At 42.3% G+C, this 15,846-nt stretch overlaps 1 protein-coding gene and 2 pseudogenes across 5 annotated transcripts in view; 1 reads left to right on the top strand and 2 right to left on the bottom strand.

Annotated features, from left to right (window-relative positions):
* Positions 1 to 763: 763 nt before the first annotated feature.
* Positions 764 to 880, bottom strand: LOC148542189 (5S ribosomal RNA; annotated as a pseudogene).
* Positions 881 to 3,039: 2,159 nt separating this feature from the next.
* LOC148542188 (5S ribosomal RNA) lies at positions 3,040 to 3,156 on the top strand (annotated as a pseudogene).
* Positions 3,157 to 5,527: 2,371 nt separating this feature from the next.
* Positions 5,528 to 15,846, bottom strand: part of ANKRD6 (ankyrin repeat domain 6) — a 241,361-nt gene continuing 231,042 nt past the window's right edge. For all 5 annotated transcript variants that reach the window (XM_088472020.1, XM_088472018.1, XM_088472022.1 and 2 more), the window contains exons 13-16: positions 14,068 to 14,220; positions 13,858 to 13,971; positions 10,178 to 10,508; positions 5,528 to 8,732 (exon numbers count right to left, since the gene is read on the bottom strand). In XM_088472020.1, coding sequence (XP_088328146.1) covers positions 8,191 to 8,732; positions 10,178 to 10,508; positions 13,858 to 13,971; positions 14,068 to 14,220 — 1,140 coding nt within the window. In that variant the 3' untranslated portion in view covers positions 5,528 to 8,190. The remainder of the gene's footprint in view (positions 8,733 to 10,177; positions 10,509 to 13,857; positions 13,972 to 14,067; positions 14,221 to 15,846) is intronic.

Below are 15,846 nucleotides of genomic sequence, written 5' to 3'. Positions count from 1 at the left end.
CAAATATATAATTTTCTTTCATCCTAGTAGTACACAAGACAGCTTTGGGACCCCCTCCCTTTGGAAACGCAGAGGATATGCTGAGAAATAGCTGTGCACACCATCTTATGTGCAAAACTGGCATCTTTGAACACAAACGGTTGCATCTGTACAATATTGTGAAGGTGTGCACTGAAATCCAGGTGTCTATCTGCCACAGCTGCTCAACTGAGGCTCTCACTACCATAAAGTCACCCACCGTTCTGGTAGGATTTGTTTTCGGGAACAAGCTGTCCTGACCCAATGTACTGTAAGCCTGGAAGTTATTCCCCTAGTAATGGTCTGTTTATACACTAATCAACCTCTCTTGTGAAGATTCCCAGGTCTTATGGACATAGATCCTTAATGCCCTTATAATGATGACAATAGCATTCTTCATCTGGAGCACATTGCTAATGTAAGGCTGGAATCACAGTTTACTGATTTCGATTAAACTCAAGCAATATAGAAAAAAAGTAGGGCTATGGTGTGGGGCACTCTTGTTAATGGATAATTGATTAATTTAATACATAACTTTTATTAGCAACAATATGATAAAATAAAGTACCATATAATTAATTTAAAATCAGATAGTGTAAATCCATCATCAAAATTCACAATAAAATCTAAAGGCGAATTGTAAGTATGTACACAATCAAAACTGGATATATTGGATTGGTGATTTAATTAAGTGTCTATATTGATATTGTCTGGCTTTGTGCAAAAAACTATCCCATAATTTATTTTGCTACAGCACCTGGTATTCCCTGGGAGTCACCTTCCAAGTACTAATCAGGCCAATTACAGTTTAGCTTCCAAGATCAGACGAGATTGGGCAATCATGTAATGTATGGCTGTAGATGTATAGGGAAAATTGCACAAATACAGCACAGAGCAATATAAATGTAGGACTAATTCTGTCAATAGTCCATTTGTTGGTAAAACATCACAAATCCAAAGAAAGAATGCACAAGCAGACTTAATTTGTATCATGTATCAACATAATATGTCAGAAAAGTGTAGGCAAAATAGAGTATACAATAGTTTTGCTAAAAAAGCCTCATTAATAAATGAAGAGGCCCAGCATATGTGTAATATAATCGTACAAAGCCACACAAAGAAAGACATATAAGATTGATTATACAAATTGATGAAAAATAAGTGGTATTGACAATATCCATCAGGCTAGAAGCATTTATTGTATATATCAAATAAATCGGGGTATGTGTCTACTATTAACAAGAATTAATTGATATATCTAGCACAAAGGACACAGCAACCTAACACAGTAGGATTAAGAAAAGCACACCTGTTGATAATTCAATTGGGTAAGCAAGAAGAATCCCATTGAATACTGATGACTATTAGGCAGATTATCACTTCTATAAATTCCTGCATATACACAAATATACATATATGTAGATCTCCATATAGAGCTAAAGAAATTGTTGTAATGAGAATTCAATTCACTCATACAATGAATAAAATAAAATGATTGTCTCCAGTAATGGGTACAGAGTCCTACATGTAGCGTAAGTCAGTCAACTGAATAAAGATTGAAAACCACAGGTAAAGAAAATCATAGAAAACAAATACCGCTAAGACTCACAAAGGAGACAGTTCTGAAAAGTAAATCACGCCTAATCGGCGATTGCCAGTGTGATAGAAATAACAACAGGGTGCATATATGCAAAAATTATACAGAGGATACACACAGTTCTGATATAAACTGCAGATCACTCTTGTGTCTGCCAGTTATCATAAGAGTATGGTGAGCACACAGCGCTGCAAGATCACACACAATCTAACATATGTACATTAAAACAGGCATTACGACACTGAAATCCTGCTGTGTAACGGAGCAAATACAATACCACTCCCGTATCCAGAAGTCCAGAAAAATCCAACCCATATGCTGGCTGGATATTTGTACAAGGTGTATATATCTAAGAGGATGCGCGTTTCGCCCGGCTGAGGGCTTGTTCACCTCATCCTTCTGGATACGGGAGTGGTATTGTATTTGCTCCGTTACACAGCAGGATTTCTGTGTCGTAATGCCTGTTTTAATGTACATATGTTAGATTGTGTGTGATCTTGCAGCGCTGTGTGCTCACCATACTCTTATGATAACTGGCAGACACAAGAGTGATCTGCAGTTTATATCAGAACTGTGTGTATCCTCTGTATAATTTTTGCATATATGCACCCTGTTGTTATTTCTATCACACTGGCAATCGCCGATTAGGCGTGATTTACTTTTCAGAACTGTCTCCTTTGTGAGTCTTAGCGGTATTTGTTTTCCATGATTTTCTTTACCTGTGGTTTTCAATCTTTATTCAGTTGACTGACTTACGCTACATGTAGGACTCTGTACCCATTACTGGAGACAATCATTTTATTTTATTCATTGTATGAGTGAATTGAATTCTCATTACAACAATTTCTTTAGCTCTATATGGAGATCTACATATATGTATATTTATGTATATGCAGGAATTTATAGAAGTGATAATCTGCCTAATAGTCATCAGTATTCAATGGGATTCTTCTTGCTTACCCAATTGAATTATCAACAGGTGTGCTTTTCTTAATCCTACTGTGTTAGGTTGCTGTGTCCTTTGTGCTAGATATATCAATTAATTCTTGTTAATAGTAGACACATACCCCGATTTATTTGATATATACAATAAATGCTTCTAGCCTGATGGATATTGTCAATACCACTTATTTTTCATCAATTTGTATAATCAAACTTATATGTCTTTCTTTGTGTGGCTTTGTACGATTATATTACACATATGCTGGGCCTCTTCATTTATTAATGAGGCTTTTTTAGCAAAACTATTGTATACTCTATTTTGCCTACACTTTTCTGACATATTATGTTGATACATGATACAAATTAAGTCTGCTTGTGCATTCTTTCTTTGGATTTGTGATGTTTTACCAACAAATGGACTATTGACAGAATTAGTCCTACATTTATATTGCTCTGTGCTGTATGTGCAATTTTCCCTATACATCTACAGCCATACATTACATGATTGCCCAATCTCGTCTGATCTTGGAAGCTAAACTGTAATTGGCCTGATTAGTACTTGGAAGGTGACTCCCAGGGAATACCAGGTGCTGTAGCAAAATAAATTATGGGATAGTTTTTTGCACAAAGCCAGACAATATCAATATAGACACTTAATTAAATCACCAATCCAATATATCCAGTTTTGATTGTGTACATACTTACAATTCGCCTTTAGATTTTATTGTGAATTTTGATGAAGGATTTACACCATCTGATTTTAAATTAATTATATAGTATTTTATTTTATCATATTGTTGCTAATAAAAGTTATGTATTAAATTAATCAATTATCCATTAACAAGAGTGCCCCACACCATAGCCCTACTTTTTTCTATATTGCTTGAGTGTATACATAATGGGCTTTGGGAGCACCACCAACGACCATAGATAACAGATAATTATCTGCTACTGAGAAAAGGTTGGTTTATAACTCAATTTACTATTCTTTAGTTCTGTGCAGTATCTCTCTATCCTTTTGTGATTTCGATTAAACTTAGAGACCACAAAGAACCAAACAATCTTTCAGTTAAATTTTCATGAATGAGAAGAAATTGAGGCCGACAAGACAGAACTCTTACCTCAGATACTGTCTTTGCTGTGGATATGTAACCTATAAAAAAGTAGTCTTCCAGGTAAGGTACAGTAACTCCAATGGTGTGAAAGGAAGCTACTGTAAGATTGTCAGCTCCAGGATCATTATACAAGGATGCAGGCTTCACATGCATCATTTCCAGAAACTATGACTGCATTTCAGCCGTGCTGTTCAAGCCAGCCAGATAGTGGCTCTAACTAAACAGATCTGGTCCTGGAGGCGAGTACCACGATGGATCCTCTTCTCTGCTTAACATGTTTGTGTACGATGATCTTCTTTACCAATTCAATGGTACCAGAGTCATCGAAATGCCATGTCTTTTTACTTTCTTGAGCACCTGTAGAAGCATTGCTAATGGAGGGAATATCCAATGTACACTAACAGTTTTAGAACAACCACATTTTTCCATTTGTTACTCGCACGCCGGGTTGCACGCCCATCTGCACACTGCTCCCAATTTTACACTGTGTGCTCAGTCACTGAGTGTGACTGAGCTACCCCAGCCAATGAGGGACAGGACAGGGACGACAGTGAGCCTTCTCAGCTGGTTATATGATTTTTTCTGTTGGGGCCAATGTGTGTTTCTTTTCTTTCTGTGGGGACCGTTTTGTTTTATATTTTTTCTGTGGGGCCCAATGTGTTTGTTGTTGTTCTGTGGGGGCCAATGTCTGTTCTTTTTCCTGTGGGGGGCCAATTTGTGAGAGTTCTTTCCCATGGATGCCAATGTGTGTGCTTTTTTTCCCGTGAGGGACTGATGGTGTGCCTTAGCAATTTTAAAACCTTGTTTGGTGTGTCGCGAAAAGGTTGAAAATCACTGCTCTAGCAGGTACTTAATGACTGACATTCTGGAATATATTGGGGGAGGAGCTTCAAATTTTTGTGAAAGTTTTAAAAGGGTCCTAGCTCTTGTCACCACACTCTATACTCCGGCATTCCCAGTGTATTCTTGTCAATGTGCAAAAAATTTTGATATTTGTGAAAAACTCAGCTAATTATGCTGCAACATTGATAGAGCACAGGTAATTTGGTCACTTACAATGCAGAAAATGTAGACGAACACCACATTTTGTACAAATGCACCTGTTTGTTTTCTTATTTATTTTATTTTTTTTACACAAGGTGGACACATTTATAGACACCCCAATCCTGTTTCTTTATGGATTGACTGTACAGATGTGTCCTCCCAGCCTCAATACGCCATTTGGCGCGAGTCGTGAGGGAGCCGCCACAACCCGTGCAACTCGGCTTGCGCCGAGCGTCTTTTTCACCCGACAATGCCTGAATTGCAAACTGAGGGCCTGATTCAGAGCCGGACGCTCTGACCAGAGCGCTGGCTCTGAATCAGGGCCCTCCTACCTAATCTTGGAGTGGCCTCTTGGACGCTCGCATAGCTGCGGGTTACCACCCACAGCTTATGTGAGCGTCCATGATGATGGTCGCAATGGTCAAGACCATCGTGTCCATCGGGCTTGCGACGAGACCCTGCGGTAGGGTCTCGGTGACCGCAAGCCCTGGAGTGATTTTGGCTCTATCAGAGCCAAAATCACTCCCACTGACATCACTAGTGATGTCAGTGGGGCCGGACCCAGACGGTAGGCGTTCCCATGGGAACGCCTCCGTCTGGCAGCCACGCCCCCGGCACGCCCACCAAAGGGGGCGTGCGTTCACTCAACATTGACAGCACGCCCCCTTTGGTGCGAGACCTGGAGCGACGGCTTCCCCGTCGCTCCCCGGGTCTCGCGCACGCGGAGCAGCCTCCGTCGTGCGCATGCGCACTAGGGCACTATTGACCCGCTTGCGAGCGCTCGCGAGCGGGTCTGAATCAGGCCCTGAGGCAACAAACCAGACTCCACTGATAAATTTCATATAGAAAAGCACTGTTGCCATATGTAATTGTGGTATCTGTAATTCCCACTCACCTAGTATACATTTATGGGTGAGCGCAGTAACCCTATACATTTAAACTGTGTGCGTCTGAGTCTGTATGCGAAGCACAACGGAACTAGATGTTAATAAAAAGCTGCACCCACTGCATGGTAGCACTTTGTGTACAGATTCAGACTCGGTCTCACACAGATATACAAGTGTCGCATATCACATTAATCAGTGCAATTTGAGAAGCTGTTTGTCACATCCATTTGCAACTAAAACACATTTTTAAGTGAAAAAGATGCACAGGACCTGGTGCTCCGAGAAGGGCTGTATGGGGTGACTGCAGCAGTAGTGTATGAAGAAACATCTGTATGCCTGTAATATGTAAAACACAAAGTACTGGGTACTGGACTATCACATTTGGACCCTCTGTCTCCTTAAAGGCTATTTCCACCCAAAACTTAACTTACTGAGGAGGTTTTAGCTTTAGGTGGAGCTAGCCTTTACCAGAGTTTATATAAAAATAATAATATAAGCACTGTATAAAAGATCAGGAGTATTAGAACTTCTTTATAATTTATTTTCTCCATAAGATACTCCAATGCAAAACACACCAAAGTGCTTAGGGACTGGCCCGAAAATAAGAAAAATAATGTATATTTCTGCATTAATAATATATGGAGGCATCAAAGCAGATGCTGGCGTGTATGTATAGGTACACCATGCACTTACCAACAAGGCAGCACCAGCTGTTTCGGAAGGGTGACGTTTGTTATCACTGCAGGGCTCAGGGCCTGATTCAGTACGGATTGCAATTGTGATCGCAGCTGCATATTTGCATATGCTAAAATATGCTAATGATGCCAAAGCTCAGCCGGCATAAAGACGCTCACTGCTGCTTTCTTACATCTGTCCAATGACACTCATCTGCATAAACATCGGTACCATCGATACACATCGAGCGCTCCCTAAGCATTTACAGGAGGTCTGGCCTGCCACAGACACTGCAAGTCTCCTCGCACACAGTGGGCGCTCAAGCTGCGTGTGCAATTGCAGTGGTTAATTTATGCACGCCCAAGCAACGGCGTTCAAACGGACAGGCATGACTGTGTTTTTCCAACCACTCCCTCGTCACCACCCCCAAACGCAGACAGCCTGTCACTCACTCTACAATGGATTCCTCTGTGCATCTGTAGCCACAGTGCAGCTTAGACACATGCGCGATGTCAAACAATCCTCAATCTGCGTACGTAGTTGCATTGCGATCGGTACTGAATCAGGCCCTCAGACCATAAACTGGAAGCCACTTCCTTAATCCATGAAAATGCATCTTGTGGAGACAAAAATCTGGCATTTACTTTTAGCTGTTTGAGCAGATTATAAAATGTGAAAAAACATGTCCTGCTGCTACTGTGTCCTGTCATGGTTCCAAATGCAGAAAACCAATATTTTTCTTTCCCCAGAAAGTAGAAAATAGCCAAACACTGGAATGGAAACAACCATCTGCCTGACTGCGATATTTGTTACAACAGGATGTAGTTAAAATGCTGGCGGACAGGATCCCAGCCGCCGATATATCGACGCTGGAATCCCGACCACCGGCAAAGTGCCGACGCCACTATCCCGAATTATATCAGCATACCGGCATTGGCATCCCAAATGCTGGAAACCTGAATGTCCAGACACTGGTAAGTACGGCACTGTCCCCGGGGATGGTGGAGTTAGTTTTAGCTCCCCCGAGGGGACATTAGGGCAAGGCACCCCCGGGGGGAGGTTTAGGGTTTGGGGAGGGGGGGGGGTTAGGCACTACTGAGGGAGGGGTAGGGATCAGGTACTTATCTCCCCTGTCGGAGTCTGCAGTGATAGGGGTTCCGGTGTTGGGATTTGAACCGGAGCCGCCATTACATTCATCCAAAAAATATATACTTTATGTATTTTAATGTACAATGTTGGTGTGACATCTAGTGACTTCTCCAGACCTCACAGAGAAGAGATAACTGAAGACAAAACTCACACCATTAACAAAATGTATTATGGACTTTACTATTCATTAAAGCAAAAATATTCATGCTAATAGAACCAGAACATTATTCCCCTTCCCAGTGGTGTTACATTTCTACATAGACAGTCCCTTTGTGGAGGACTCATTTCCTTCACAGTCCCACTGGTTGTCCCACTGGTGCAGAAGAAGAAATGGGCAAAAAGCAAGGTTCCAACTACATCAGGAAGAGGGGAGCTGCATTTAAAGAACATGTGTAAAGGTGGAGTGATTTTTGGCTGACAATACACTGGAAGCAAAGTCACCCTAATGCAGTGAGGGTGTACCATGTAATAACTGTGGTCGCTGATCTGGCACTAGTTAGTAAATACGTGCACTTTTTACATATACAGGAAAGAAAACTGGTCCCAGGCAAACAGAGTTGCCCTAAAAGAAAAAGACCCATAGACAGGATCAGGATGTCCCAGTAGGAAAGCTCATGCAATCACAGAACCAATATAAACATTGCTGCATGCTTCCTTACGTGGCAATGATGTCCTTCATTTTCACAGTTAGTGAGTTGATGTCCTGAAATTTAGAGTTGTCTTTTTTTCATGTACATCGCTATAATTTCCCAGGTAATTGCTGCTAGCTCTCTTTCTGTAATTTAGTCCTTAACTTCATTAACTCTTCCTCTAAGCCCCTTATATGCTGCTGTAAGGCTACTTTATCTTCATTGGCTCTCTGGTTTGCTTGTGACTTTGCTTCCTCTATCTTTCTCTCATACCATTTTTCCATTTGACCAGACACTGCCTCAAAGAAATACTGAGTGATTTCCAGGGCGTGAGAGGTTTCTCTGGTCTGTGTGACAGTCTGCTCACTGGGGGCACTACATGATGGTGCCTGACTCTGTGCTCCAAGCAGTGGTGCTCTCTGCCTAAGCTGCCCAGTTTTTGCACATTTTCTTGTCTGTGTCCCTCGGTCCATGAGATTTACAGTCTGTTTCTCTGCTTTTTTGGCATCGGGTAAGGTTTTGGCAGTGAGGTGTATTTTAGATGGTCTCAGCTTGGGGTTGGGAAGGCTCCCAGATGACAGAGCTGGCTGATGTCTGCAGGAAGGAGCAGTACTTGTTGTTTTCTCTTTAGGTCTTACGGCTGGTGGGTCCACAGGTAGAGACTGCTGCTCTATAGCTAAGAAGAACAAAATGGGATTTTACATCGATGTGAACACAATCACCACTGCATGTTATCACATTATGGTCATAACTCCATCAGACAGGCACAACACACACACACACACGCACGCACGCACGCACGCACGCATGCACGCACGCACGCACGCACCAATTGCTACAACTGTTAAAAAAAAGGGAAACTAAAGACTATTGCTTATGATACAAAAGCTTCCATAACAGAGTAGACTGTAAGAACAAAGTACACTTTCAAATCCTTTTGTTATGAAAGTGACTTGTAAAAATAGTTTTCTTCTACATATGATATACTGACAATTAAAGCAGGCCATACAATACACAAATGAACATGATTTTACTATCTACTAATTTCAGCAGTGACACCTCAACAACTAAAGATGAACAATCATGTAGATTATTTAATATGTAAAACTATATGATGCACAATAAAAATACTGACGTTTTTAGTGTTTCTGTTTCTGCACCTTTTATTCATCCTGGAATGGTTTTACCACTGTATGGGGGCAAATTAATTCAGCGGGAATTGAATATTGCCGGGAGGGAGCTCCCGGGGCTATTCTATTCAGCGCGCTGTTTAGACTGACTAATGATCTCTTCTTGCATCCTCCTCAGGGTACGAGGAGAAATCCGCCGAAAGTGCCGGCCGTGAGGATGATTTCCAGCTTAGCACGGCGCTAACAGTCTTGCGGACGGCACTTTAGTTGGAGAATGGCGGTTCTCACAACTAAACACCCAGGTTAAGTCGCGAGAAGCGGCATTCTCCAACTAAACTGCTTTCCATCGAAGTAAACATAGTGGTGAATTGAATAGCTCCAGGATCTCCCTCCCAGCGCTATTCAATTCACGCTGCCCCCTATGATGGCGGAAAGCTAAGATTTGGGTTGCGCACAAGCAATCTCAACAAAAGGACCCGAGAAGGGATCACTGTGTGTATTCTAAAGCTTCATAGTCATTACCTAAAGTCTCTTTATAGGAATCCTGTCAATACCCCATTAGCCCTGTGGCATTTTGAAAACAACATTCACGACATGCTGAGGTAACACTCTCACTCACTCCAATACAGAACAACTGGAGATGAAGGCAGCAGATATCATTTTGTGGGCAACGGAAGGACACCACACTTCTGTGCAATGCACATCTGATGAATTGCAATGTTGGCAGCATATAGCTCTTTTCAGGAGGTGAGGCTTGGAGCATGGCATGATCTCTATAATGAAGATTAGATCAGTGTAGAAAGGTGCCATTAACATAATGCAAAATTGCATTTTACTGTTCTTTTACAGTTTGTTTTGCCCTCGTTTTTAATTGGATTTGTAACTCCTTTTAACATATGTTCAGTAAACACTTCCCCGTCCTTACACTGCAGATACTGAGTCAGGTGCCCTTTTAATTGCTTGCATGAAATGATTTATCTGGCTGACTTACATGCACACACCATGAGTTCTTGTGGGGGAGGAATCTGGTTCTTTCTGCCGGTTTCCTCGCAGGGAAATAATTGTTCTCTGGAAGGATCATCAGATAAGCTGCTCTGCCGGGTGACATAGGAATGTTGGATGGAGCCCGGTGGCAGGACAGAGGTGTCTGTACTGTTGCATTCCTTGCTGCTGCCTGGACTCTCTGAAATGGGGCCAACTGTAGACTCACAGGTTGAAGGGGATGATTTAGCCTTGAATGGTCTGGATTCTCCAGACAGTTTCAACTCAAGGTTCTGGATTTTTAGTAAACACCAGGTTTTTAGCTCATTCACTAAGGAGACCTGGAAAGACAGACAGGTAATCTATTGATTAGTACTTTAGCAGTATGCCAGAGGTATACCCCACCTATTACAGATACAAGGACCCGATGCCTGCACTGCAGCCACAATCATTGTTTTCTACGGCCTCATATTATGTTCCTATGCCATAAGCAAGTAACTTTACATAATGCCACCACACTGAGGGCCTCAGTCGCATGCTATGCCAATATTCACGCAGTTGGCCATGCCAGGTCCCGTGCTTCTCTGCTAGTGCCGGGCATTTTTTTTATGAAAATGTGTCTTAGTCGCAATGTGATGCAACTAGGATGCACCAGGAGACTGTGCTGATTACTATGATAGGCGACACTGGTATATCTGTGTGTGACTGAGTCTCTGAATCTGTATACGAAGTGCTACGATGTGGCTGCCACAGCTTTTATCACTCCAAGTTCCGTTTCATATACAGTCTCGGGAGCACACAGATATACAAGTGCCACATATCAAATAAACCAGTGCAGTCTCCTGGTGCCTCATAGTTTAATGCATTTTTTGGGAAAAAAATAGACACCTGACTCTTGCAGAGTTGCATAGGACCTGTCGGCTCACGTGGTGTATTGGACACATCTGTATGAACACGCGGCTGCATCTCAGTGCGACTGAGAATCAGGTCCTGGAGCTCTCATGATATAGCTGATACGTGACATACTACATATAAAAGTTTAGCAGGCCGGCCGGTGGTAATACCTACTACACCCGTATTTACTACAGCTACATCAGTCATATAGAAGTCCAAAAGGGTTGTTTTTCTCCTTTAATACTCAGAGAGACAGTGGAATATTTCCTATTAATCTCATGCACTGTACCGTAGCTCCATAGACTATGGGGACTAACATAGTGTAGACTGATGTACTACACAAAAACTACAACTTAGTTACAGAAGAGTACAACAGGGGACTATATGGAGAAACACCATAAAGGTACAGATTATTACTCTGCTGCTCTTGTATATAATAAGCTACAGTAGAGAATAAAGCAAATAAGAACCACTCAATTGTGTAAGGGAACAAAGCATTATAGTCTCTCCTACTGTCACACTCATGCCTTACTGTCACTTTGCCATATCAGGCCACTTCCAGAGCAGTGGCATCATCCCAAGTCCAACTGTCCCATCTGTATTATTCATGTGTCCTCAGTGAGGATCCTTGCTGTTAGTACCAGAGCCAAAAAGTGTTTTAACAAATAACCCTCTTCTCTCTCCTCCTGACTGCCAGCAGTGACGTTTCCAGTGATGGCTTCTCCATTATAGTGCATGCACAGATGATATTAAAGACTCTGGTCTTTGATATCTTCTCTGTTGGCACCACGTTTCCAAAGACATCGCCAGAAATCCTTATGCAAAGCACACTCTACACATATTATACATACACCATTGACCACAGCACATTGCTAACAAATAAACCAGCAAAGGCAGGAGACTTGTATGTACTAAAAGCAGCCACATGCTGACAACTTTTCCATACAATTTGAGTAGCACAGCTCTTCCCTCTCTCTAGTTAGTGAAATGCAGGAAAGCTTAGTGATTCATCAGCAGCTAAAATTGCCATTCACTAGGGTTGTTCATTGATGGTTCACTCCTGCTTATGCACATATTGCAGCCTCCATCCACCATAGAATCTCTGTCACTGCATTATGCATTTGGTGGGTACACCACTGATGGCAAAACTAGTCACAATCACCATGAATCTATATAACCCAGCGCTCAGACTCCACACACACACATTAAGATCTCGTCTATATTTGGAATTGGCTGTCAGGATCTGTGGCAGTCTATCTTTCGCTGAGTGATGTGAAGTACAGAATACTTGGCTAAAGATCTTTTTTTTTTTTTTTTTTTTTTTTATGGTCAGCTGACCAAGTTTTGGGAACTTGGAGGGAACCGAGGTGGTAGTCAGTTTCTCGTGGAGAGAGGGTTGTAATGTCTTTGTTTTGGGGATTTGTGTGTGTGCAAGTTGTATTATATTTTATGGATTAGATCATGCTAGGCATCTAGGGGTAGTGACGAGGAGTGTTTAGGAAAACGGAGGTGTGTATGCACCCTTTTGGAACATGCTGAAGCCACCGACTGTGTCACTGAACACAGATTCACTGTCCCCAGCTTTAATTGTGGTAGTCACTCTGAGCAACCGTAGGGTTGTACTTTATTAAGGAGTTAATGGTATGGAGGGTGTGCTGTGTTGGGGAGTTAATAGTATGGATGGTGTACTGTGTTGGGGAACTGATGATGCGATGGAGGACTGATTATGTGGGGGGTGTACTGTGTTGGGGAGTTAATGATGTAGAGGTGTACTGTGTTGGAGAACTGATGATGTGGAGGATGTACTGTGCTGGGGAGTTAATGATGTAGAGGTGTACTGTGTTAGGGGACTGATGATGTGGAGGATATACTGTGCTGGGGAGTCGATGATGTAGAGGTGTACTGTGTTGGAGGACTGATGATGTGGAGGGTGTACTGTGTTGGGGAGATAATGATGTAGAAGTGTACTGTGTTGAGGGACTTATGATGTGGATGGTGTACTATGCTGGGGAGTTAATGATGTAGAGGTGTACTGTGTTGGGGGACTGATTATGTAGAGGGTGTACTGTGCTGGGGAGTTGATGAGATACAGGTGTACCGTGTTGGGGGACTGATGATGTGGAGGGTGTACTGTGCTGGGGAGTTGATGAGATAGAGGTGTACTGTGTTGGAGGACTGATGATGTGGAGGGTGTACTGTGCTGGGGAGTTGATGAGATAGAGGTACTGTGTTGGGGGACTGATGATGTGGAGGGTGTACTGTGCTGGGGAGTTAATGATGTTGATGGTGTACTGTGTTGGAGGACTGATTATATAGAGGTGTACCAGGGCACTACTATGGAATATAAAATAAACATTTGAAGTAATGTTTCTTACTTGTATTTCATTTGAAAATACCTCCCATAGTCCATAAACCAGAGTTATCAATTCCATGTGTCGTAAATCTTCCTACACATCTCTTTCACTAAGTTTACATCTTTTGCATTTTAATTTATCCTAAACAATCCCAACACCTTGTTGTCTAACAATTCTTCCTTTCACATCCATATGTTTTCTGTGAATCATCCCCTCTTCCACAGATAAGTGCTTACTATATAGTGCTTAGTTGCCTTCCTGATGTCTAGTTTATCAGGAATGATTTTGCAACTCAAGCTTCAAAGCGTTTCCTCAAATTATGCAGAATTTCTGCTTATGCAGCACTGAGACGTTTGAGTAACTTCAGGGCACAATAGAAACATAATATATATACACTAGATACAAAGTACATTTACAGCTGCGGTATACTAGACTTGTGTACCTGACGTTTTTCTACTTCATTTTTCTGTACATCCGACTCCTGCTGAAGGCGGCAGACACATTCTGCTCTCTCCACAGACATCCGCTCAATCATTAGCTTATCCAGGACCCGCAACTGTGGAGATTTTGTAACAAAGTCAGTGAGACCCTATGTATTAGAGGTTTTAAGCAATATAACTTACTGTAAACCGACAGTGCTAGTGTCTCACACCTGATGCTGGGTTTTGCTGTCCATCTGTCCTAATTTTGCATTCATCTGATCTTGCACAGTGACCATCTCTGCCTTTATTTCCTCTTTCGTGGCCTCCAACTGATTCTCAAGTTTGCTTAGGAGTGGTTCACAGCGACATCCATTGATGGGTGCCTACCAAACACACCATGCATTTTAATATTTACTTATGCTGCATTGTAGTAATATAAAACAGGACTGAATTGTACCAACTTGATTTGCTTGAATAATCCCTGTGACTGTTGTTGTAGTGCAATTTTTGCAATTCAAATGTTTTAACCCAGAAAAACTATTTATATTGTGACAAAAAAATGACACCATAATGAGGCAGTATGTGGCACAGTGGTTAACAATACAGCATCACAGTCCTGGCTTAAATTCATGTGTATGAGCTTGTATGTTCTCCATGTGTTTACTTTGGGTTCCTACACGCATTCATTTGAACTACAAGTCAAAACTGCTGAGCACCTGCTGATGAACTGACTGCAAATTCCAACCTGCCACATAACCAGTCAGTTTCCAAATAATGCATGTATGATGCCAACCTAAATAACTGTACAGCCCTGAATGCCTGTTCCAATAGTGAAAAAATGTGTTGGTTTGATAATGTTGTGGGGGCACATTCTGCTGGCATGGCTTGGGCACAGTCATGGAGAGTCTGATGGAGAATCTGCACATAGCATGGGGCTGGTGAAAGTTTCTATGGTATGACTGATGGTAGCATCTAAACAAGCACCAAGTAGGATTTTTGCGTCTAAAGACGCACATGGTGGTATCTTAGTCCTTGCACATTCAGATGCACCAAATTAGAGCACATGTTGCCGACCACATTTACAGTACTATTGGAGTAGAGAGGTGGGAAGAAAGGGAATGGGATGCCGGCTGGGTGTGGGAAATTGGTGTGGTGGGGGGGGGGGGGAAGGGGGGGGAGGGTGGATGGCTCCTTCAAGGGTATATCTTAATCTATGAATGGGAACCTGTAAATAAAGTTCTTTGATAACAGTTCTCAGTAGCAGAGATCTTGTGGTAAGCAGCCTTCTTGATAGTAGGTGCTGTCACCAGATAAGGATCAAATAGTTTGACTTACCGGTTAGTGTTGATATAGTCGTGGGGGCGCTGACACCTTATGGTACAATCATGGGCGCCGAGAGGGGGGGGAGCAGGTACAGTTTACCCAGGCCCAGGCTTGCTAGAGGGGCCCGGCGGGGCCCGGGTCCAGCGTCGCCCCCACTCCCGCTCAGCACATAGCTTGTATATGGGAAAGATTTCTGGACTGCACACCCTAAATGTATATATAATGGGAGGTGCTACCTGATGAGACAAATTGCAGGCACAAAAACAGACAAATCTCAGGTGCACAACTCCAAATTGTTAATAATATATAAATGCAGTAAAATTTTGCAATCAATAGAGGTTTTTAGCATAATCTTGGCCAAGGTTATGGGCCTACCCACCATATCCAGGTAACCTCTGTAGGATAGGTCCCTAACATACTAAGATTCAAATCCAGAGCGCAAGATACCCCCAAACTAACCCAGCTAAACCACCCCAGGGCACCGCCATAGTAAGAAAAGTGCAGTGTGAAAGAGATAGTTAGGAGCAGCTACTGCTGCATATAAAGAATGAAAATAAAACGTGAGGTACATATATAATAAACAAACAGTGAAGGGTTAAAATGTGTTATAAAAGAAAAATGTGTTATAATGCGGTGCCCTGAAACAGATCAACCAAAGGCAATCCAGGGGGACCCACGCCCCAAAA

This window comes from Taudactylus pleione, unplaced genomic scaffold, assembly GCF_031769625.1.
Source record: "Taudactylus pleione unplaced genomic scaffold, aTauple2 ptg000015l, whole genome shotgun sequence".
Lineage (NCBI taxonomy): Eukaryota > Metazoa > Chordata > Amphibia > Anura > Myobatrachidae > Taudactylus > Taudactylus pleione.
This window is presented reverse-complemented; position numbering and strand designations above follow the sequence as displayed.